At 49.6% G+C, this 24,813-nt stretch overlaps 1 protein-coding gene across 12 annotated transcripts in view; it reads left to right on the top strand.

Moving 5' to 3' along the window:
- IFT54 (intraflagellar transport 54) overlaps positions 1-24,813 on the top strand; it is a 63,212-nt gene that overhangs the window by 20,656 nt on the left and 17,743 nt on the right. For 10 of the 12 annotated variants that reach the window (XM_088835063.1, XM_055401798.2, XM_055401797.2 and 7 more), the window contains 6 exons: positions 1,198-1,218; positions 2,235-2,319; positions 2,702-2,785; positions 4,767-4,890; positions 5,095-5,131; positions 7,528-7,604. In XM_088835063.1, coding sequence (XP_088691189.1) covers positions 1,198-1,218; positions 2,235-2,319; positions 2,702-2,785; positions 4,767-4,890; positions 5,095-5,131; positions 7,528-7,604 — 428 coding nt within the window. Of the gene's footprint in view, positions 1-1,197; positions 1,219-2,234; positions 2,320-2,701; positions 2,786-4,766; positions 4,891-5,094; positions 5,132-7,527; positions 7,605-7,744; positions 16,568-24,813 lie in introns of those variants that run through there. The other 2 variants (XM_055401809.2, XM_055401808.2) reach the window with 2 other exon arrangements.

Here is a 24,813-nt window from a genome sequence, read left to right as displayed (position 1 = left end):
GAGGCATGTGGACGCCTGAGGTTGTACATTCCTGATGCAGAGGAGGGGCTGGCAGCCTTGACTAGGGCTGGGAGCCTGGCGGTGGGGTGCCAGCCAGGGACGAGGGAGGAAGGCAGAGGGGGCCTCGGCCCCGGGCGTTGGGGGTGGCGGCCGGGTGATGCAGGCGGAGCCCAGGGCCGGGGGCGTCCGTGAGGCGGGGCGCTGCGCTGTGCTGGGGGCAGGCTGCTGAGTGCATGCGGCGCTTGGGGTCAGCTCGGGACTCCACCGTCCTCGGAGCCCCCTGTGGCCCTTAGCCCCTCCCGGCTCTGAAGAAGGCCCGGGGCCGCGGTGTTCAGGCCTCGGTGACATGGCAGCTCTCGCGCCAGTCCCTTCCCCAATACCCCGCGTGGCCTCCCAGGTGGCCGTGTCTTCCAGAGTGCCCTCTGCCGGGCTGGACCTCTGGGAGGCAGGTGTCCGAGGCCCAAGGCCGGGCCCCTGCACCCCCAGAGCCGGCCCCTTTGGGGCAGCGTGTCTGTGGCTCTGACCTCGGTGTCCACAGGCCGCCCTTGCGGTCTGGCCCTCCCCATATTTAAGCGTGTGTCCTCCAGGCCACCTGGCCGTCCCTGGGGGCGTCTGTTCTCGTCCTGCATCCAGGGAGCTTTGGCTCTTCTGCGCGCGTGTTCGCATGCTTCAAGAGTGTAGTGCGGAGACCTTCCTGGGTCCCCCCAACCCCACGGCGCTTCCCGCCTTGGTCGTGGCCTCGGCTACCACGTTTGTCCCCATCACGTGGCACTTGAAGGAAAAGTCCGGGGTGACGAGTGCCAGGGCGGGCTGCTGGGGGCAGACGCCCTCCCGTCTGGGAGCCGATGGAAAGACACTCGCGGCTGACTTACCTGAGACGGCCCCGTTTGTCTGAGCCTGGCTCTGTCACCTCCCGCCTCTGTCACTCGTCTCCATGACCGATACACTTTCTCCCCATTCCTAGCTCCTGTTTTCAAGTAATGACATATTATGATTCATGGTTTTGTCTGTCTCTCTCTGAAAATAAAACAGTGGTAGTAGGAAGCTGGAAAAAAGACTATGAGGAAATGACCATTTTTCCCTTAGTGGATATCTAACGTTACTACTAATCTATTTTTCTCTAATCCTGTTCTGATCATTTAATATACTGAAGTTTCCTGACAGAAATTGATGCTCTGATGTACTTTTTTTTTTTAGGTGACTGTCCTAGTGATGCAGGTAAGTAATGGCCTTAAATAAATCTGTTTGGTATAAATTGTGTCCGTGTTTACAGATAGTGGCATGCACTCTCAGATTTATGTTTTAAATGTTGTATTAGTGAAAGTATGTTAAGGAAACATAGCCACCAATTTAAGATTTAACTTTTTATGTTTTAAAAGAATGTATTTCAGGAATCTTTTTCTTGAGTATAAATTATATTTCCAATAATCAAATTCTGGTTTTACTATTTTCTAATGTATAAAACACTTTCACTTTAAACAGTAAATTTAATTGTCTTAATAGTTTGGGTTTATTGTTTACTGATTAAATCTTTATCAAACTGAACAAAACTTTATTCAGATTATAAAAATAATACAGTATAGAGCCAAAATAAAAAAACTTTAAAAATGCACAAAAATATGAAGAAAATGAAAAGCGTTGGTAATCCCAGTGCTCACAACTTGAATGAATGTCCTTTTAGACCCCCATCTATGCTATGTAATATACATTACCCACTCCACTATCCTTGCCTGGAGAATCCCGTGGACAAAGGAGCCTGGTGGGCTGCCGTCCCTGGGATCACAGAGTCGACACGACTGAGCACAGCGTGCTGCTGATTCTGCGTGTATTAACACAGTGACTTTCATACGAGGGTGTGACCGGGGCCGGACCACAGTTTCCTGAGTTTCCTGGTGTCTGTCCCTGGGGTGAACGATGGCGGCTGAGCATCCTGACACGTGCGTGTCCGCTTCTGTCGTTAGGCTGTATCTTCCTTTCAGTTAAATTACTGACTTGACGGACCTGCCTGTTGAATTCTGTTTTCTTGGGAAGTTGACCCAGTTTGTATTTCGCGTCCGCCCATGTCCCCACATCTGCCCCAAATTTAGATACCAAGCATCTGTTTCGATTTCATCAAAATGATGAGAAAAATTTCACTCGTATTTGTCATTGTTTTGATGGCTGTCTCTTCACACGTTTACTTGTTGTTTTTTTTTTTCTTTGCGAATTTGCTGGTGGGCCGGCTGCCCATACAGAAGGAGACGTTGGAGCTCCTGGCCAGGAGAAGAGTGAGGCGCCGGAGAACCCCGAGCCGCCCGGCGAGCCCCCCGCGGCGGTCAGGTCTGTGCGCCCAGTCCTGCGTGCCTCTCCGTGCTGCCCCAGCGCATGTGCCGCTTGAGCTCAGCCGTGAGCCAGTGTTCGTTCAGAGAAGCAAAGCCCGCTTCATCTCCTCGTGCCTGAGGTGCCCCTGACTCCTGGAGGGAGAGGCGCACTCACGGCCAAATTTTGTCAAGGGTTTGATTTCTGGTAGTTATGTTTACCACCCTTTTTACCTTAACGAGATTAAGAGGTGGGTGCTTGTAGACTTGTCAAGTTAGTGGGACGTTCTTAGTATTCTGCAGACCGTGTCCTAACGGGCAGGTTGAAGGTGGCCTGGAAATTGGCATTAGCGTGGGTGTTCTGTCCCCTCGGAAACGCGCAAGTGTTCTGTGTCTCTTTTTAGGAGGATACCTCGGCCTGGGAGCGCACGGCCCGCGCCTCCCCGGGTCCGACGGCAGGAGAGTGTGGAGGCGCTGACCACGGACAGGTGGGGCCCTGGGCAGCCACGTCCGGTGTCTCCGCACCTGGAGTCCGGGAGGGGCTTCCCCTGCGTGGGTTGGGCTGGCGGGGGTGGAGCACATGCTGAGGTGGGGAGCACAGCACCTGGGGGGGCCCTGACCTCTAAGCACGGGCCAGACCGCCTCCATACAGGGGTTCGTGCTCTGCAATCACGTCTTTGCCATAATGGTGAAAGTGTATGCCTTCCATCTCTAGATAAGAGGATTTTCTGAGCATAAAGACTATCAGAGGGGAAAATGGGATAAAAGAATGTAAAGGCTTAATCGCAGAAAAATTAAAAACAAAAGATACAAAGTCGTGGGCAGTATAAAGACAGGCCATGTGCAGGGCTTTATAAATGTTATGGATCTCCCTGTGGATCCAGTGTGGACACAGTGCAAAGCATCAACGCGAAGGAACAGGAAAAGGAGAACGGGCTGGTCGGAGTGGGCTTCAGCTGGGTTGCGAGGCAGGGCCTGGAGGCGGCGTGGGTGTCTTTTAAGCTTGTTGCCCAGGGAAGCGAAGGGTGAGGCAGCAGGTGTTGGGAAGGCCTGAGAGAAGTTAGAGTCCCTGTTTTTAAGGTGAGACGAGCAGAGTTTCTCTGGTGGTGGTAGTGGTCCAGTCGGGAGGGGCGACGGGAGGCACAGGCGGTGTGGGCTGGGGGCGGGGTGTTGGGGGAACAGAGGCCGTGTGGAGGGACTGGCCTCACGGAGAGGGAGCTGGTGGGCGGGCCAGATCCTGGGCGGTGAGCTCCTGGCTCTTCGTCTTCTGAGCTGATGGTGAGTCTGGGGATGGAGGCTCGGGGCTCAGGAAAGAGAGGAGGGCCTGGTACCTGGACTGGACCAGAGCCGAGGTCCTCGGTCGGGGCCGCCCCGGGGATGTTTTGTGGCATCGGGACTGGGGAGGACATGGAGACAAGGCGCCTGGTGTCCAGCTGGATTCGGGGCCAGGGTGCTGCTGAGCCTCCTGCAGAGGACAGGCTGCCCACCCTAGAGGTCCTCAGAGCGTGGAAAGGCAGGGTGTACTCACGGGCGCCCCCAGGGCACGAGGTGAAGGGTCCAGTCAGCTTCCCATGGACTGTTTTCCAGAGATGGGAAGACGCTGGGGTGGGGTGGGGTGGTCACAGAGCAGGGGCTTGGATTCGGGCCTGAGCGTCTGCTATCCGCGACGGTAACCAGGCCCTGCCGTAGGCCTGTGGCTGAGAGAGGGATGCGGGAGCATTCGGGGGCCCCAGAGCCCAGCAACTGGGTGGGGCCTTTCTAGCACTGGGAACCCCCCGGAGTTAGGGCAGCAGCCCGGAGCGCAGCATGAGCCCCGGGGCTGGCCGGTGAGGGCGATAGGGCTGGTTCTCGGAGAAGCTCAGTCAGTTCCGTTCAGTCGCTCAGTCCTGTCCAACTCTTTGCGACTCCATGGACTGCAGCATGCGAGGCTTCCCTGTCCATCACCAACTCCCAGAGCTTGCTAAAACTCATGTCCATTGAATCGGTGATGCCATCCAACCATCTCTGCTACTGCCACTGCTGCTGCTAAGTCGCTTCAGTCGTGTCTGACTCTGTGTGACCCCATAGACGGAAGCCCACCAGGCTCCCCCGTCCCTGGGATTCTCCAGGCAAGAACACTGGAGTGGGTTGCCACATCTCATTCTCTGTCAAATGACAGACAACGTTCATCTGTTGTCAGAGAAGCTCAGACAACAGGAAATTCAGAGTTGGCAGATTTTAGGGAGCGTAGTCTAGAAGCCACTGTCAGCACAAGGAAAACCACGCCCCTCCCCTGCACCTGGAGAGGGGAGGCCAGCTGCTGCTCGGGGGCTCCGGGAGGCCCGGTCTCCCCAGGGCACGTGGGTGAAATCGGGGTGGGCTGCGGGGAAGACTTGGGGAGCACTGGGCACCCAGTTCCAGATGCCGGGGTTGACGGGGGCGTGTGACCGGGAGACGGTTTCTAACGGAACCCATTTTCTCTTCATTCAGGACGGGGAGTGGTAAAACTGTGTCCAACGTGATCACCGAGTCGCAGAACTCTGACGACGAGGACGATTATCAGTTTGTGGTGGAGGCCGCCCCGCAGCTCCCTGAGATGTCGGAGCTCGAAGTGGTGGGTGAAGCACGGCGTGCGTTGGGTCATCACATGTGGGGCCGAGTCCTCCCGCTCTGAGATCTGTGTGCACAGGCTTTGCCCCTGAGTTTCAGTTAGTTTTCCGCCCTCTTTAACCCAGTCCCTCCCCTGATGAGAGCCACGCGGGTTTGGTCTTGGGGTCTCAGCAAGCCTGAGCCTCCGTTTTCTTCCTCTTCCGCTCAGGCCCAGGCAGTGGAACTGGAGGAAGACGAGAAGCACGGTGAGTCGTGGGCCAGTGTGCGTGCCCTGGGGAGTGCGCTCTGTGCTCTGAAAGGACCTGGTGAAGCAAGCGTGGTCTGCCGCGGTTTGCTCAGGGGTCTGAGTAGCAGTAAGGAGGATGCCGTGGGCACCGATGCCTCCTCGGTGTGTGGTTCATCCTGGGGACGATGGAAGCCGCTGGGGGTGGGGCAGGACTGGAGGTCAGCAGTGGGCAGCTGTGGAGATGACATCCCTTCTTACCCACACGGTTAGACCATGGGACTGGAGGACTTCTGAAGTCCTCTCCAGATTGACAGTTCTGTAATACTGTTTTCTTCCCAAGCAGTGTCTTTTTTTTTTTTTTTCTAGCCACACCACGAGGCATATGGGATCTTAGTGCCCCGATCGGGGATTGAACCCCTGCTCCCCGTGTTGGGAATGCAGAGTCTTCGCCCCTGCCCCACGAGGGAGGTCCCCACAATGTCTTCTTTTAGTTCACACGTTTGTAAAGGCCGAGAGAGTAGTCTGGCGCACCCTGGGCTACCGTGCAGCTTCTGCAGTGAGCAGTCGTCTTGTCTCCCCTTGGTCTCCACCCAAGGTGACTCCCCATACTTTTCAGGCCCTGGAGAACATCATTTCTGTTGTAAACGTGGGGTTTTTTTAAAGAATAGTACCCACATTTCCATCATTGCCTGCAGAAAGCAGTCGTTCCTGCTTTTTGTACCCTCTCGTGCTTGTTTTCCCCTAGTTCTGTGTTTTTCCCTTTGAGTCAGAATCCAGGTAAGGCCCCTGTGTTTGCAGCTGACTGATCTAACTCTGAATTCTCTCTGTAGACTCCCCCTCCCGCCCCATCCTCTTGCGATTTATTTGTTGAAGAGGCTGGTTGCTTGTCCTTTAGCGTTCCCCACGGTTGGGTGCTGCTTGTTACCCACCGGTGTTGTGGGGTTTTTTTTCACGTTCTTCTGTTCCTGTGAATTTGTTCTGGAGACCTGGTCAGGTTCGGTTTGTTTGGACGAGAGCAGGCGGTGGTGGCTCCCTGTCACGCCTGCTGTCCCTGTGCCCGCACGTGGGTCTCGCTCCGTTACTCCGTGGGGGTCGTGGAGGGTGGCCTTCTCGTCCCCACCCCACAGCACATTTTGGTTGGCGACTCCACGTTGTCAGGCTTTCCCTCCCCAGGCGTTTACTGCTCCATGCTCCCCCTTTATAGATGGGTTTTCCTCGCAGGGCATTTGTCTCCTGGCACCTTGAGGGGTGACTGATGAGGGCTGTGCTGGTGGGCATGGTGGTGGTTTTGATGTTGTTCTGAAGTCACGGCTTTACCTTGCTTGATGTGTTTTGTTTTGGTCCACCTGGGTTTTCTCCATATCCTTCTGCCCATGTTTGCCCAGTAGACTCTGTGGCTTCCTGGTTTCTGGTGGGACAAAGGTTTTAGGCTCTTTTCTGTTCTTCCTTCCCGCCCCGTATCTTCAAGGAGCCTGGTTGCATGTCACTTCTGGGTTGGTCATTGTATCTAGGGGTTTTCTAACTTTTTCATAGGAAAGTTAAATCCCGAGCTCATGTTGGTATTTTCACTTCGGATTTATGATTTATGTCATTCGCAAGTTCTTTGCTTTGTCCGTGGACATCTCTGCTCGTGCCAGCAATTGGGCTCCCAACACTGTCAGCCATGAGTTTCTGTATCCTGCATTCGCACACTCAGCAATTTAAAACAGCACCACCAGTGGTTACCTGGAGGAGGACATGGCAACCCACTCCAGCTTTCCTGCCTGGAGAACCCCATGGACAGAGGAGCCTGGCGGGCTACAGTCCCTGGGGTCGCGAAGAGTCGGACACGACCGAGAGACTGAGCACAGCACCCCACCAGTGCTTTACAACTGTGTGTCTGCTGGAAAGGCGTCAGGCTGTTCCTGGCAGATCTGATTGCCTCCTGGTTCTTAGTAGCTGCCCCCTCAGGGACGCACAGCCAATGGCCCTGTTTTTAAGTGGTGAAATAACTCTTCTCTGTTAGGTTATGAATGCCGATACGATACTGCTAATGTTTGTAGTTTTCTTTTGCTTTTGATCTTTAGGCTTTAAAATGTTTGATTTAATTTTGTTTCATTAATGTAAAATAGTCACATGGTTCCAAGGTCAAGCATGCCAACCAAGGTATATTCAAATGATTTTTCATATGGTATTTATCTCACGAGTAATCCATTTTAAGTTGATGGCTCTTTCCCTAATATAAAGAAATATTAGTACTTAGTCTGCAACAGGCTGAAAGCGTTGCTTTGCTCTTTTGTCCTGTAAGGAGTCTTTGAAGCTGTTTTGTACAGAAAGTGGAAGAAGCTCCGCATTCCTCCTCACCCTACCCACACTGCGTGAGTTGGCTCCTTAGGCCAGAGAACGGCTTTAATGTGAACCACTGATTTCCAACAGGAGGACTTGTCAAGAAAATTCTGGAGACCAAGAAAGATTATGAGAAGCTGCAGCAGTCATCCAGCCCTGGAGAGAAGGTACCGGAATGACTTCTGTAAACACTGGCATTCCGCCTCTGTTTCACACATCTGCCTTCAAAGACTAGGGGCACGCTTCAGATGCTGTGACTCAGTGACGTCGGTGGACGTGTTCACATGCCTCCCCCCTCCCCCCACAGATGGCAGGACACAGATGCAGGGCTCTACGGGCCTGATGCTGCTCCTCTGCACCCAGTCCCGTCCCGGGTTGGGTGGTGGCCTCCCTCGGCCTGCGCTGACCCAGTGCCGACCCCTTCTGCCCAGCCCGCCCCTTCTCCCTGCGCCGTGGTGGCAGGCAGGCTCTCCGTCCGGGTGACCCCAGCTGGTGACAGAGCAAGCGTCTGGGAAGTTTTCAGATCTGACTTTTAAACAGGCATGCCGTCTGTGTCTGGTCTCCCAGCTGTCTCCCTTCCAGGTGTGTGGCTTGCCTCGGTTAGGACCCCCGCCTCCCTCCCACCAGCCCCTGCCTTGGGGCACGTGACGCACGGTGAATACCTGCAGGCCAGGTAGTGAGCCTCAGATGCCACCAAGAGCTTTCCATCTTCGCGCCTTAAAAAAATAAGAATAAATCTTCACTTCTTGGTTTTTTAATGTAAGTTTCTGGGTGTCTTAGCTTTGTCAGGAGCCAACAATCCAGTAAGTTTACATGCAGACACTCACGCAGCCATTTCTCTTACCTTCTAGTTGAATTAACGGTTATTAGATAATTCTGCTTAATATGTCCTGGTTCGTCACGAAGATCTGGCCTGAAGCAGCTGCGAGGAGACCCGTAGGGCTGAAACCCGCCGTGAGAGGGAGCCCCTCACACCAGGAACAGGAGGAGAGCGCGGCCGCCCGCTCTTCTCAAAGGGGAAAAGCCCTTTCTGCCATCCGCAGTCTGTCGCTGTGGGATTCCGCTGTGCCGTCGTCCTTCTCATGAGCCTGGAGACGTGTCCGCTGTCCCTGGCGGTGTTCGTGCAGGCCTCCAGTGTGCGCCTCAGGCTGTTGCTGTAGGTGACCTTTGAAGCTCCAGTTGGTTTAAATTTTATAGCTCTTTGTTTTTATGCAAAGCATACTAGGCCTGTGTTTCAGTTTTCTCTGAAAGTAAATTTCAGATGGGTAGATCTCTTGCCTTCAGAAGATAAAAGGGAAAAAATTCCGATGTTCGGTGAACATTCACTGCTTTGAAAAGTATACTTAGTGAGCATTTTTAAAGTTGGGGGTGATGTGTAGTATAGTCGGGTGGAAAAACCCAGCAAGTTTCTCTGCTTTTTTTTCTTTGGTATGTTATAGACGTCACATTTAAATTTATTTAACTTGTGGGTCTTCTAAAATATCTTAATTAGATTTCATAAAAATAAATGAAAATGTGTAGGAAAAGTTGAAGTCCTTTCAGGGCTTGCTCCAGTCCTGCACTCACTAGGGCAGCCACAAGGGTGGATTCGGTGTGATGCCTACTTCCTGTGGGTTTGCAAACCTCACCTTATTGTTTGCAGCTTTCTTCAGACAGCCTGGAGTTTCTGAGACCCTGCCCGTTTTGATGCCTTTAGGTCTAGTTAATTCATTTTAATTGATGAATATACTCCAGTGTTTGTTAGTAATCAGTTCCTTCACTGATGGGCACTTCGGGTTCTCCAGCCTTTCGCTGTTGTGCAGAGCGCTTCCGTGGGCTTCTTTGCGTGTGTCCTGGCACACAAGAGCCAGTGTCGGTCTCCAGCAGTGATCAGCAGATGTTTTCTGAAAAGGCCAGACAGTAAATACTTGAGGCTTCAGAGCCATATGGTGTCTGCCGCAGCCTCTCAGCTCTGCTGATGCCTCCACAAGCAGCTGTTGCGTAGACGTACGTGAAGGCGTGTCTGCGTCCCAGTAAAGCTTTATCACAACAGCAGGACCTGGCCTCGGCCTGTGGTTTGCACTCCACCGCCCCCCACCCCGCTCCACTCTCGAGGTGGTGCCAGAACTGGAGTCTCTCTGCCAGAACATGGGCAGAGCTTCAGTTTCACCAGGTTCCGTCGAGGCTGTGCTGACTTGTTCTGTCAATGGAATGAAAGTCCCTGTTTTCACGTGTTTTTGCAGCCGGAGCCGAGGTAACGAACATGCCCACGGCCCTCAGAAGTGGCCTGTGTCCCTCGTCACCCCTCCCGTCCCCCTGTTTCCTCCCTCCACCCCGCCATCCCCAGCAGCCGTTCACTTTCCTCCTGTTGCTGTAGTTTCGTTTGATGTCCCAGAGTTGTACGTGCATGGACTCACTTGGCGTGTACTCTGTGTTGGGTCTGGGTCCTTTTACTGGTCGTGATTATTTTGCAGCGTATCCACATGCAGCACGTTTCAGCAGTTCACTTCTTTTACCGCGGTATGGATGGACCGCAGCGTGTCTACCCTTTTATCAACGGGGGGGCATTTGGGTTGCTTCTAGTTTGGGGTGATTCCAGATACAGCTGCTGTGAACAAGTCTGTGTGGACAAGTATTTTGGTCCAGCTGGGTAAACACTTAGGAGGGGACTGCTGGGTTGTGTAACAAATGTATGTTCAGCTTTTTAAAAAAAAACTGCTGGGCCGTTTTCCAGAGTGGTTGCACCACTTACTTTCCTACCAGCAGTTGAGTTCCAGTTCCTCCACATCCTCGTCAACACTTGATACGGTCAATTTTTTAAAATGTCTTGTGGTTTTGATTTGCATTTTCTTAGTTGCTAATGATATTAAATATCTTTTCTTTGCTTATTTTCCATTCTTATATCTTCTTTGGTAAAGTGTCCACATTTTTTTTGCCCCTTTGAAAGTTAGGCTGGTTGTATTCTTACTGTTGAGCTCTGAGAATCCTTCATATATTCTGGACATAAGACTCTTACCAGATACAGCGCATGAATGTTTTCTTCTAGTCCAGTGCTTGTCTTTTCCTTCCCTTAAAAGTGTCTTTCAAACAGCAGAAGTTTGAAGTTTTAAAGCAGTTGAACGTTGGTGTTCTATCCAAGAGGTCTTGCCAAACCTTCGGTCACAGAGGTTTCTTCTTATATTTTCTGGAGATTTTGTAGTTGAGGTTTTATATTTTGAGTTGATTTTTGTATGGAATGCAAGGTATGGATTGAAGCTTATTTATTTTTGCATATGGTAACCAGATGTTCCAGCATCATTTGTTAAATTGTCATACTGAGGGATTTTTCTTGGCCGATCAGAGGGATGTGCGATCGTATCTGTTTCTTTAGTCTTAATATAAGTTCACCGCCGTCGCTGCTCCCTCTGTGCTGGAGCACTTCGTGTTCGTTGCTGTGGTCCTCACGTCAGCCCTCTGATGTTGGTGCAGTCACTCCGCTGCTAGTTCCTTCTCTTCTGGCTGTTTTCTGAGTATCGGAGCCTCTGAGTTGCTCGCTTTTCTGTTCTCTCAAACTAATCCTTTAGACTAGTTAATGGAATAATGCACACCACTTCAGCTTTCATTATATTGGTCAGATCTTCATCGCTAAGGGGTCTGTGAAGTGACATCTTAATTCCAGGCATCCATGTGCTTAGCTAGCATTGAGAGGTTCCATTATACAGACCAAAACTTGCCAGATTTTCTCACTGCCTGGCATGGACAGCAGATGACAGTTTTGCAAGGCACTTGGGTTAAATGGCAGAGGCCACCTGCCTGGCTAAGGGCTGAGGGTTCTGGAACTGACACGTCTACCACATGTGGGCTGCTCACAGGGCAGGAAGCTTTGCTGTTAAGAAGGGAGATCAGTACAACTCTACCTCAATTAACAACAAATAAAGCAAAAAACCCACTAAAATAAAAAAAGAAAAGAAGGGCGAGCAGGCACAGGAGCCAGCCAGCAGTCCCTTCCACAGTGTTTCTGTAGGAAATCGCTTATTTCATGCCCATTTTACAAACTGATGGCAAAAAGATGCTTCAAGATACTTTGTGATTTAAAAAATAGATATATAGTTATAGTTCTCCTTCTTTCCAAAAATTTTGTATTTTTTTTCCTTTGATAAGACTTTGAAAAAACTATTGAAAGAGACACTGTGTAGCAAAGCATCAGCTTTTGGTTCTGTGGATACTGACTTCTCTTCCTTTCATTGATTTCTACTCGGTTCTCCCTCTTAATTTCTTCGGGTGTTTACTTTTTCTAGACTCATGAGTAAAAGACATTTAACTAATTTGTTTTTAGTCTTCATCATTTTCAACAATATATTTAAGACTGTACATCTCCCTTTAAGCATGTTTTATCCTTAAATTTAAAATTTTTATGTACTAAAATGCCTTGAATTCTAGTATGAAGTAGTTGGTTGTTATTTCTTCTTTAGCACACGAGTTATCTGGGAGTTTGGTTTTTAGCTTAAACATAGAGTTTTTTTAAGTTTTGTGTTTTTTCCCCCAGTATCTAGTATGATCGTGTGTTCAAAGAGCGTGGTCCCTGTGATGCTGAGGATTTGCTTGGACACTTTCCTTGTGGCCTAGTTTGTGGTCACTTACTGTAAATGCTGCTTTCATGCCTGCAGAGTGTGTCCTCTTTCTCTCTTTGGGGTCAGGCCACACTGTGGCTTTCACGGAGAGGCGATTGAAAGACTGTCTATTTGTAGGCCATATCCACTGGTGGTCACTCTTGATTTATATGTTTTAACCATAATATTAATTGTTTATCTTCTCTAGCTCATTCAAAAATTCAAATAGTGTTTTCTCTGCTCTCACATAGCTTGCAGTATGCCCTGAGTTTTGGTACTTTGTACTTTTTTGGAGGGAGTGTTTTTTTTCCAATGCTAAGGAAATACATATTTGTAATCTGGGCATCTCTCCAGCCTGTCTTTGAAGTTGTGTTGGAAGAAAAGCCCGTTCTTATTGTGCTAATGGACTTGAGGAATACATTATGGAATAAATATGTGAGTCGGATTGCTTTGAGCATTTTTTCCTCATCCGGACTGACTTGCTCTCTTTTCAAGAGGAAATATAAACTTTGTTAATAGGAAGATATTGGCTCATGCCAAGCATTTTTTTTCCTTCAGATTTATGAAGTTTTTTGAAAAAATAACCAGAAAAGCAGTTTTACTACAGTGTTTCTTATGCTTTAAAAATGCTTGCTTTTCAGGCTTTATAAAGGAAGATGCTTTGGAGTAATGTCAGCGGTGTCAAAGACGGCCCACTCACTTTAAGGCACTGTGTAAAGATCTCTCACTCCTCAGGTTTCAGTCTCCTTTTATACAGTCTTCTCTCAGGTGCTGTTTTTTTTTTTTTCATTTTATATCTGTTCTGTGACTGTAAACTTCAGGTGCTTTTTCTTTTCATTTAAATTCTTTATTTTGAAATAGGCTCAGAGAGTCTCCTTCTCTTTATAGATTTCCTTCTCTTCATTTGTTTAAAGTTTTGGTGGGTTTGTTCTCTTCAGCTTCTTGGTCACATGAACCACGTGTTGTACTGGGGCTACTGGAAGTCATACGTGTCCACAGACCAGAACCTGAGTGTGTGCTGAGTTGGACTTCCATGTGTTGTTTTGCTCCCCTTCTTAAGGAAAACAGCCATAAGGGCCCATGTAACACCCACATGTCAGTACAGATTGTGGGTGACTGTCTCGAAGAAGCCCTTATCTGGGAATCTGAGAACCTCTTGTATCATGAAATGGTTCTTGATGGATAAAATGACCATGTCACAAACATGTTATATTTTAACAGTAATAAACAGAATATAGCTAACAGTAATTACCTAAACTCTTATATAAAAGTCAGGGGTTTGGGTCATATTCTCTTTTACTTTGGTGATCTGAATAGATCTGAAATAGTTATTTCTTATTTTGGTGGCTAGATGGTGCAATTTCCTTACAAATTCTGTAACCCTGTTAGAAAAATGCTATTCCACATCCTCGCGTCACTGAAGTTCTGTACCTGATAACGTGTTTTTCGTTTGAAAGTTTATGGCCCTAGTCTTACTGGATGTTCTTATACTAGGAATATCGTTCCTGTTTAAATTGCCGTGATAGAAATCAAAGGGACATGTGCTGCGGTGTGTCTAGACTGATGAGACTTTTAATAGCTGAACTGGGAGACCACTGAAATTAATCGTGAAGAGTTATAGGGTTTTTGTATTTATTTATTTAGAAATAAGCTGATTGTTTTATGTTTTCTAATACGCAGGCTGGAGATTTTGGGTTTTGGATATAAAATTGAATTGTCACCACAAAATCATCAACAGTATCGCTTCAGAATATTTACAGATATATGCCTTGGTTATATTATAGACCACAAAAATGATGTGTTGTTGTTCAGTGGCTAAGTCGTGTCCGACTGTTTACAAGTCCATGAAATGCAGCACGCAAGGCTTCCGTGTCCTTCACCACCTCCTGGAGTTTTCCTCCGCCTGCCATGGCCGGCCTGCTGGTCACTGCGGCCCAGCACGGGGCAGCCTCGCGGGCAGTGTCTCTGCGGGTCCAGGGGTGACAGAGGCGCTTGGAGCCCCGCCCAGTACCACTGACAGTGTACACTGGGCCCTCTGCACCCGTGGTTCCGAACTCAGGGGTCCAGCCAGCCTCAGACAGAAGATATCTGGAGAGGAAAGTGATTCCAGAAAGTTCCAAAAAGCGAAACTTAAACTTGCGGTGCTGGCACCTGTGTATGTAGCACTTACACTGTATTCAAGGGCTTCCCTCAGATGGTAAAGCGATTGCCTACAATGGGGGAGACCTGGGTTCAATCCCTGGGTCGGGAAGATCCCCTGGAGAAGGGAATGGCGACCCACTCCAGTATTCTTGCCTGGGAAATCCCATGGATGGAGGAGGTTGGTAGGCTACCGTCCATGGGGTCGCAAAGAGTCAGACACAAACGAGCAACTTCACTTTCCTTCTTTCTAAGGTCATCTGAAATATGATGTCTCTTCCTGCCAAAACCATAACATGCTTTTTGAAGAAAATAAACCAACTGGGTCAGTAAAATTTAAGTCCTATATTCCTCTGAATGGGATTTAGGAGTAAATAATATAATACAGGATAAGCCTGGACCATGGGAATAGCCTGTATTTGGTATTATAAATACCATATTTATAATTCGGTATTATAAATAATTTACAGGTGATTTAAAGTATATGAGGGGATGTGCTAGGTTATGTAAATACTTCGACGTTTTATATAAGGGACTTGAGTGTTCAAAGACTTTGAGGTGTGTATGGGGGCCCTGAACCCATCCCCAGATGCCTGGGGAGTCTGCACTGCTGAGGGACTTGGGGTCTGGGCGTGTGCGTCCTTGGCCGAGGTCTCCCGCCCCAGGCCCAGGTGCCAGCTCTCCCTCCCTTCCTGGGCAGAGGGTTCGGAGGCGGCAGAGCTTGTGCACGGCCTGGGGACCCGTCCCGGGTTCACCAGAAGCCACCCGCCCTGCAGGGGCAGGGCCTGTGCTGCGTGCATGAAGTGGAGCTACTCGTTCCCTCTAGAGCCGTTTGAATCCCGAGGTCCTGTAATTACTCATCTTCCCTTGAAACAAAGAGGTGTATTTCCTGGCAGCTATTCTTATTCTTAGTTATTTTTGTCCTCCCTAAAACATGCCCAATCTGTGCTTACTGTTTAAGGTGAGAAACTTTTATTTTTCTGGTCCCGTCTCTTTATCGTTCCTTCTAACTTGAAAACAAAGCACCTCCCGGGGAAGTGCTGTTGCTGGAGGAACCAGACCTGGATGCACGAGTTAGGTTTTCTTGAGTTTTTAATGTAATCCGGGTGGAATGGGTGTCTCCGAGCGACTGAGATAGAGTATGGCCCAAGGGCACGGCTCTGTCTCTTGTCTCCCGGGTCCAGGTCACAGGGATGTTTCAGAGTCACGGAAAACTAAAAAGGCTTGGCATTAAAATGCTTTGATTTCTTACTTTATAGCAGCAGTGCATGTACAATTTCTCATATTGCTGCACTATCAAGGTTTTCTGACCAAAGTCTCCAGGACGTTCCTTTTGGCCAAAGACCCCTCACACCAGGTGGAACCCTTTGATGACCGATAAAGCCTTTCCATCTTCCTGTTGTCACCGAGGCCAGAACAGATGGCCACTTCATGGAGGGCTTGTGTTATGTCAGGGCTTTGCTCTATGCAAGCTATAAATTTCAGAGAATATTCTTAAATCCCTTAAAGAGAGAAAAGATGTTAAAGCAGCAATGTGTTTATTTAATGTTGCTATTTATAAATTATTTACAAATAAATTATGCTGTGTCTTAATACTCTTTCAAGTATACTCCATACGTGTTATAGAAGGTTTATTTGTTAGGTTTTGGTACTCAAGAGTAATTTCCACATATTAATAGTTTGGGAACTGGTTGGGTTTCTTGGTAGCTTTAAAAAGCTTGGTTGTGCTACAAGTGGGGTCATTTGCAGTGGAAAATGATGGACTATTATATTGTAGTAGTAACAGCCGAGCAAAGCACAGCAATGCTTCTAAACAGTTTTAAAAGCTACTTGTGAAGAAACGCAGATTTAGAAGCAGGTTAACCGTTTAAGGTTGTGAGGGGTCCTTTTGAGAAGTTTCAGATGCTTAGAGACGACCGACAGGGGAGTGTCGTGTGAGAAAGGAGCGTGTGTCGTGTGTGAGTGTCGTGTGAGAAAGGAGCGTGTGTCGTGTGTGTGTGTGTCATGTAAGAAAGGAGCATGTGTCGTGTGTGAGTGTCGTGTGAGAAAGGAGCGTGTGTCCTGTGTGTGTCGTGTGAGAAAGGAGCGTGTGTCGTGTGAGAAAGGAGCGTGTGTCGTGTGAGAAAGGAACATGTGTCGTGTGTGTGTCGTGTGAGAAAGGAGCGTGTGTCGTGTGTGAGTGTTGTGTAAGAAAGCGTGTGTCATGTTTGTGTGTCGTGAGAAGGGAGCGTGTGTCGTGTGAGAAAGGAACATGTGTCGTGTGTGTGTCGTGTGAGAAGGGAGCATGTGTCGTGTGAGAAAGGAGTGTGTGTCGTGTGAGGAAGGAGCGTGTGTCGTGTGAGAAAGGAGCGTGTGTCGTGTGTGAGTGTTGTGTAAGAAAGTGTGTCATGTTTGTGTGTCGTGTGAGAAGGGAGCGTGTGTCATGTGAGAAAGGAGCATGTGTCGTGCGTGTGTCGTGTGAGAAAGGAGCGTGTGTCATGTGTGAGTGTTGTGTGAGATGGAGCGTGTGTCGTGTGAGAAAGGAGCGTGTGTCGTGTGAGAAAGGAGCGTGTGTCATGTGTGAGTGTTGTGTGAGATAGCGTGTGTCGTGTGTGTGTGTCGTGTGAGAAAGGAGTGAGTGTCGTGTGAGATAGGAGCGTGTGTCGTGTGTGTGTGTCGTGTGAGAAGGGAGCGTGTGTCGTGTGTGAGTGTTGTGTAAGAAAGTGTGTCATGTTTGTGTGTCGTGTGAGAAGGGAGCGTGTGTCATGTGAGAAAGGAGCGTGTGTCGTGTGTGTGTGTCGTGTGAGTGTGTCGTGTGAGAAAGGAGCGTGTGTCGTGTGTGTGTGTCGTGTGAGAAAGGAGCGTGTGTCGTGTGTGTGTGTCGTGTGAGAAGGGAGCGTGTGTCGTGTGAGAAAGGAGCGTGTGTCATGTGTGAGTGTTGTGTGAGATGGAGCGTGTGTCGTGTGTGTGTGTCGTGTGAGAAAGGAGCATGTGTCGTGTGAGAAAGGAGCGTGTGTCATGTGTGAGTGTTGTGTGAGATAGCGTGTGTCGTGTGTGTGTGTCGTGTGAGAAAGGAGTGAGTGTCGTGTGAGATAGGAGCGTGTGTCGTGTGTGTGTGTCGTGTGAGAAGGGAGCGTGTGTCGTGTGTGAGTGTTGTGTAAGAAAGTGTGTCATGTTTGTGTGTCGTGTGAGAAGGGAGCGTGTGTCATGTGAGAAAGGAGCGTGTGTCGTGTGTGTGTGTCGTGTGAGAAAGGAGCGTGTGTCGTGTGTGTGTGTCGTGTGAGAAAGGAGCGTGTGTCGTGTGTGTGTGTCGTGTGAGAAGGGAGCGTGTGTCGTGTGAGAAAGGAGCGTGTGTCATGTGTGAGTGTTGTGTGAGATGGAGCGTGTGTCGTGTGAGAAAGGAGCGTGTGTCATGTGTGAGTGTTGTGTGAGATAGCGTGTGTCGTGTGTGTGTGTCGTGTGAGAAAGGAGTGAGTGTCGTGTGAGATAGGAGCGTGTGTCGTGTGTGTGTGTCGTGTGAGAAGGGAGCGTGTGTCGTGTGTGTGTGTCGTGTGAGAAAGGAGCGTGTGTCGTGTGTGTGTGTCGTGTGAGAAGGGAGCGTGTGTCGTGTGAGAAAGGAGCGTGTGTCATGTGTGAGTGTTGTGTGAGATGGAGCGTGTGTCGTGTGTGTGTGTCGTGTGAGAAAGGAGCGTGTGTCGTGTGAGAAAGGAGCGTGTGTCATGTGTGAGTGTTGTGTGAGATAGCGTGTGTCGTGTGTGTGTGTCGTGTGAGAAAGGAGTGAGTGTCGTGTGAGATAGGAGCGTGTGTCGTGTGTGTGTGTCGTGTGAGAAGGGAGCGTGTGTCGTGTGTGAGTGTTGTGTAAGAAAGTGTGTCATGTTTGTGTGTCGTGTGAGAAGGGAGCGTGTGTCATGTGAGAAAGGAGCATGTGTCGTGTGTGTGTATCATGTGAGAAAGGAGTGAGTGTCGTGTGAGATAGGAGCGTGTGTCGTGTGTGTGTGTCGTGTGAGAAGGGAGCGTGTGTCGTGTGTGAGTGTTGTGTAAGAAAGTGTGTCATGTTTGTGTGTCGTGTGAGAAGGGAGCGTGTGTCATGTGAGAAAGGAGCATGTGTCGTGTGTGTGTATCATGTGAGAAAGGAGCGTGTGTCATGTGTGAGTGTTGTGTGAGATAGCGTGTGTCGTGTGTGTGTGTCGTGTGAGAAAGGAGTGAGTGTCGTGTGAGATAGGAGCGTGTGTCGTGTGTGTGTGTCGTGTGAGAAGGGAGCGTGTGTCGTGTGTGAGTGTTGTGTAAGAAAGTGTGTCATGTTTGTGTGTCGTGTGAGAAGGGAGCGTGTGTCATGTGAGAAAGGAGCGTGTGTCGTGTGTGTGTGTCGTGTGAGAAAGGAGCGTGTGTCGTGTGTGTGTGTCGTGTGAGAAGGGAGCGTGTGTCGTGTGTGAGTGTTGTGTAAGAAAGTGTGTCATGTTTGTGTGTCGTGTGAGAAGGGAGCGTGTGTCATGTGAGAAAGGAGCATGTGTCGTGTGTGAGTGTCGTGTGAGAAAGGAGCGTGTGTCGTGTGTGTGTGTCGTGTGAGAAAGGAGCATGGGTCGTGTGTGAGTGTTGTGTGAGATAGCGTGTGTCGTGTGTGTGTGTGGTGTGAGAAAGGAGCGTGTGTCGTGTGTGAGTGTTGTGTGAGATAGGAGCGTGTGTCGTGTGTGAGTGTTGTGTGAGATAGGAGCGTGTGTTGTGTGTGTGTGTCGTGTGAGAAAGGAGTGAGTGTCGTGTGAGAAAGGAGCGTGTGTCGTGTGTGTGTGTGGTGTGAGAAAGGAGCGTGTGTCGTGTGTGAGTGTTGTGTGAGATAGGAGCGTGTGTCGTGTGTGAGTGTTGTGTGAGATAGGAGCGTGTGTTGTGTGTGTGTGTCGTGTGAGAAAGGAGTGAGTGTCGTGTGAGAAAGGAGCGTGTGTCGTGTGTGTGTGTCGTGTGAGAAAGGAGCGTGTGTCGTGTGTGAGTGTTGTGTGAGATAGGAGCGTGTGTCGTGTGTGAGTGTTGTGTGAGATAGGAGCGTGTGTTGTGTGTGTGTGTCGTGTGAGAAAGGAGTGAGTGTCGTGTGAGAAAGGAGCGTGTGTCGTGTGTGAGTGTTGTGTAAGAAAGTGTGTGTCATGTTTGTGTGTCGTGTGAGAAGGGAGCGTGTGTCATGTGAGAAAGGAGCATGTGTCGTGTGTGTGTATCGTGTGAGAAAGGAGCGTGTGTCGTGTGTGTGTGTCGTGTGAGAAAGGAGCGTGTGTCGTGTGTGTGTGTCATGTGAGAAAGGAGCGTGTGTCGTGTGTGTGTGTCGTGTGAGAAGGGAGCGTGTGTCGTGTGAGAAAGGAGCGTGTGTCATGTGTGAGTGTTGTGTGAGATAGCGTGTGTCGTGTGTGTGTGTCGTGTGAGAAAGGAGCGTGTGTCATGTGTGAGTGTTGTGTGAGATAGCGTGTGTCGTGTGTGAATGTTGTGTGAGAAAGGAGCGTGTGTCGTGTGTGTGTGTCGTGTGAGAAAGGAGTGAATGTTGTGTGAGAAAGGAGCGTGTGTCGTGTGTGTATGTCGTGTGAGAAAGGAGCGTGTGTCGTGTGTGTGTGTCGTGTGAGAAAGGAGCGTGTGTCGTGTGTGTGTGTCGTGTGAGAAAGGAGCGTGTGTCGTGTGTGTGTGTCGTGTGAGAAAGGAGCGTGTGTCGTGTGTGTGTGTCGTGTGAGAAAGGAGCGTGTGTCGTGTGTGTGTGTCGTGTGAGAAAGGAGCGTGTGTCGTGTGTGAGTGTCGTGTGAGATAGGAGCGTGTGTTGTGTGTGAGTGTCATGTGAGAAAGGAGCGTGTGTCGTGTGCGAGTGTGTCGTGTGAGAAAGGAGCGTGTGTCGTGTGTGAGTGTTGTGTGAGATAGGAGCGTGTGTCGTGTGTGAGTGTCGTGTGAGAAAGGAGCGTGTGTCGTGTGTGTGTGTCGTGTGAGAAAGGAGCGTGTGTCGTGTGTGTGTGTCGTGTGAGAAAGGAGCGTGTGTCGTGTGTGTGTGTCGTGTGAGAAAGGAGCGTGTGTCGTGTGTGTGTGTCGTGTGAGAAAGGAGCGTGTGTCGTGTGTGAGTGTCGTGTGAGAAAGGAGCGTGTGTCGTGTGTGTGTGTCGTGTGAGATAGGAGCGTGTGTTGTGTGTGAGTGTCGTGTGAGAAAGGAGCGTGTGTCGTGTGTGAGTGTTGTGTGAGATAGGAGCGTGTGTCGTGTGTGAGTGTCGTGTGAGAAAGGAGCGTGTGTCGTGTGTGTGTGTTGTGTGAGAAAGGAGCGTGTGTCGTGGTCCTCCCGCTCGGACCCCTGCCCTTCCCCCGCGCTGGTCCTCTGGTGAGTCTTGGCTTCACCTCCAGCCCCAGGGGAGTGAAGCCGGCTCGGGTTCCAGGGAAGGAAGGCCTCCTGCGAAGCCCGTCCTGGAAGCGGTGGAAGCGGTGGCCGTGATAACAGGTCCCAGAGCGGGTGGGCTTCTGTCAGTGTGCCAGGCCCAAGCACGTGCCTGTTTGGGGCCACAGTGAGTGTCACAGGACGCTTGCACTTGGAGGAAACGTGTATGTAAGGGACAGAGAAATTCTGTCCCCTGAGAACAGATTGCAGGCATCACCCCAGTTACGTTCCTGAACAGGGAACCGTTTAAAACGTGTTTCTCAGAACACGGCCATTCTCCATCCCTGCAGCAGGGCCACCCCGCCCCGCCCAGGAAGTGAGCGCGGGCACCTCCTCAGCATCGTGGCCATCCTGGGTGGAGACCGCCCAGGAGGGAGGCCTGCTCTTCTTGCCTGTCCCGTCCCGCGGCACGTGTTCTCATCTGTCCCGTTACGGCTGCTGCGCCCGCGGGTCTCTTCTCCACTGTGCAGTTACTCTGTGTAATTAATGCTGCATGGCGGGGAAGTACTTCCAGACCCCGTAGGTATCCCGTTTTTCTCTCATTTTCAGTTTGATTCCTTACGTCACTGTGGGCTCACCATGGTTTCCGACTTTATTCTATCATTAATCTTACACTTACTCGGCCAGCGGGGCCCTCCATCCTGCCCGTGCTGTTCCTGGAGCCCTTCCTTATTCTCTGGCCCACCAGGACGTCATAGGCTCTTCCTGTGCTGCCCCAGCCCTGGCGTGAGCCGTTTCCTCCTGGTTCCTTTCAGTGGAGGATGGTGTTCAGAAACCATGGTCTGCTCCCTCGGGGTGCTCACTGCTTTTCAAGTGTTTCTTCTCTGAGGCCCTCTGGTTGGTCAGAGCTCCAGATGAAAAGTGTGTGTGTGAGTGTTTACATGGACACACACGGCAGGGTTTATTCCTCGTGTGTGTGTGTGCGCACGCGTGTGGCAGTCTCTTCCCTTTCTGTATTTTCATTTCCCTTCTCCAACAATGTGAAACCTGGCTCTCGTTGTCCTTCATAGATGAACCTATTACATGAATCCCCCTTGTATGTAACCCATCTCCCATTGCTGCCGTTACCCCTGGCCTGTGTGGCTTCACCCACCTTGGGCTCCAGTGACCTTCACCAGAACACCAGGGTGGCCGCTCCCCTGCGGATGAGCTCCCAGTCACTCCTGGACTAGACCGTCCCCCTGCGTGGGTGCCTTCTCCACACAGTCAGTTCTGTTATTGATTTCTTTTAATTTATCAAGCTTATTGCAAAGGAGCTTTGGATAGAATCCTTTTAAATGTCTGCTTTATCTGTAGTTTAGTTTTGCACTTTTTTAAAAATTAATAATACGACTTGCTTGTGCTTTTCTGTTTCTCCAGAAATTTGTCTGTCAGTCTCTTAAAACCACCAGCTTGTTTCTTTGTTCTACTTTTCACTGATCTCTCCGGTTTTCTTTACTTCCTGCCTTCTGTTCTTTGGGTTTATTCTGTTGTTGTTTTAAATTAAGTCGAACCCTTGTTACCCTTGTTTTTGTTGTCGTTCAGTTGCTCAGTCCTGTCCGACTCTTTGTGTCCCCGTGGACTGCGGCACGCCAGGCTTCCCTGTCCTTCACCATCTCCAGGAGCTTGCTCAAACTCATGTCCATCAAGTTGCTGATGCCATCCAACCATCTCATGCTCTGCTGTTGCCTTCTCCTCCCGCCTTCAATCTTTCCCAGCATCCAGCTCTTTTCCAATGTGTTGGCTCTTCACATCAGATGGACAAAGTATTCCTTCCAAAGAATATTCAGGGTTGATTTCTTTAGGATTGACTGGTTTGATCTTGCTTTCCAAGGGACTCTCAAGAGTCTTCTCCAGCACCATGATTTGAAGGTATCAATTCTTCAGTGCTCAGCCTTTTTTATTGTCCAGCTCTCACATCCATACATGACTACTGGGAAAACTGTAGCTTTGTCTATATGAACCTTTGTAGGCAAAGTGATGTCTCTGCTTTTTAATACACTGTCTAGGTTTGTCACTGCTTTTCTTCCAAGGAGCAAACGTCTTTTAATTTCATGGCAGTAGTCCCTGTCCACTGGAGAAGGCAATGGCACAGCACCCCACTCCAGTACTCTTGCCTGGTAAATCCCATGGATGGAGGAGCCTGGTAGGCTGAGGTCCATGGGGTCACAAAGAGTTTCACTTTCATGCACTGGAGAAGGAAATGGCAACCCACTCCAGTGTTCTTGCCTGGAGAATCCCAGGGACGGGAGCCTGGTGGGCTACCGTCTATGGGGTCGCACAGAGTCGGACACGCCTGAAGCGACTTAGCAGCAGCAGCAGCAGCAGTCTCTGTCCACAGTGATTTTGGTGCCTGAGAAAATAAAGTCTGTCCCTGTTTCCATCATTTCCCCATCTATTTGCCATGAAGTGATGGAACTGGATGCCTTGATCTTAGTCTTTTGAATGTTGAGTTGTAAGCCAGCTTTTTCACTCTCCTCTTTCACCTTCATCAAAAGGCTCTTTAATTCCTCTTTGCTTTTCTGTGACACCATAGAAGTGGTGTCATTTGTGTATCTGAGGTTACTGATATCGGCAACCTTGATTCCAGCTTGTGCTTCACCCAGCCCGGCATATCACGTGATGTACTCTGCATGTAAGTTAAATAAGCAGGCTGACACTATGCAGCCTTGACGAACTCCTTTCCCAGTTTGGAACCAGTCTGTCGTTCCATGTCTGGTTCTAACTGTGGCTTTTTGGCCTTGACCTTGACCTCCACAGTTACTGGTTTTTACTTAACCTCTTTTTAACCTTAATATTAACTTGTTTTATGATAAGTTATCTGGTTTTAAAAGTCAGTGTTCATTCACTCTTCAGCCACTTAATTCATCCCCTGCCGTATCCTGGCCACTGCTCTAGACATCTCATCAGAAACGGATGCTGTTATCAGATCTCTTTTGGCAGCTGTTGAGATTGTCACATATTAATATAGTTCCTGATGTTGAGCAGTTCTTACATCCCTAAAATGATCTTTGCTTTGTTGTTCAGTCATGTCTTTGCTTGCTCATAGATAATCATTTGTCCACTGCAAAACTATATTCCCTTTACTGGTATTTTCAAATGGAAGTTTATTATCTGTGTTCCAGCGAAATTAACCTGGAGTGTCTGTGCTCCTCTCATACACGGGGCTCAGCTCGCCGCCCCCACCCCGGGAAGCCCCGGGAGGAACTGTGGGACAGCTGCCCCAGAGGTCTCAGCAGTGTCCCAGAGCTGAGGTTTGTCGCTCTGAGCTTGCTCGAGTTTTGTCCATGGGAGGCAGGGCGAGGCAGCTGTCTGGAGTGTACTGTCCTGCGGCCGGGCCTTCTCCTTCCCTGATTTGTGCAGGTGGTCTTGGCCATGGGTATCTGGAGGCGATCCTGGCCTCTTGGGCCTGGTGGTCCGTATCAGGACCTGTCAACAGAAAACCTCCAGTCGGGTCCCGGCCCACATGTCCCCTCTTCAGAGGGGCATTGCCTGTCTGCTGGCTACACTGGTCCTCCATGCAGCCATCACCCACCAGTCTCCAGCCCGACTATTGTCTTGCTGACGTCAGTTGCCGTGAAGAATGCAGGAGCTGTAGGGTGTGTCTCTGGGTTAGCTTTCGGTTGCTGGAGGCGCAACTAAGTGAGTCCCAGCTCGAGCGCAAGCTCTCCGTGACGCTGCATCAACGCTCCTGCTTCGTCCTCACCCCGCAAGGGTTTCTGGGACCCCACCTCCTGTATCCGAATGTCCTTTGCTCTTCCTGGACTTGGGCACACTCCTTGTGTTCACTGTTAGTTCTGTAAAGGTCATTTACTCCTGAGATCTCTGATACTCTGGCTACTTCCAGTTACAGGTCTTAATTCTTCTCCAGCTCACCTGCCAACCAGGAAATCCACTGGGGTTCCCATTGCCCAGTAACGGCCTTTTGGGATTAATGGTTGATTTGGCTGTGATTAGTTTATCTGGTATCTTTGGAGCTATGGTCTGAATTTAGAAGTCCGAATATATAAAAATGAAACTGGAGCCAAACTTGTAAGAAAAGATTGGAGCAATAGGCTCAATAGAAAAATGATAAATATTTTAGAAGACATTTAAAACAGCAGATTCTGTTAGTTAATAGAGGGATGGAAAGGAAAAGCAAAATAATTTAATAATCCTAATGGGCGTTGCCAGCTATGACTGTGGAGAGAGAAAAATACTTGTAAAGTGTATTTTTAAACTTAGCTTCATTCTGTGTCACCGCCTGTGTGGGAGGCAATTGTGAAACATAAAGCAAGGGAACTTTAGAACCTTGTATCCTTTGAAATTTACTTAAGGTGCATCTGCTTAG

This window comes from Moschus berezovskii, chromosome 4 (assembly GCF_049115385.1).
Source record: "Moschus berezovskii isolate FMDL1 chromosome 4, NW_MosBer_1.0, whole genome shotgun sequence".
Lineage (NCBI taxonomy): Eukaryota > Metazoa > Chordata > Mammalia > Artiodactyla > Moschidae > Moschus > Moschus berezovskii.
Note: the sequence above shows the minus strand (reverse complement) of the source record. Positions and strands in the feature narration are given on the sequence as shown.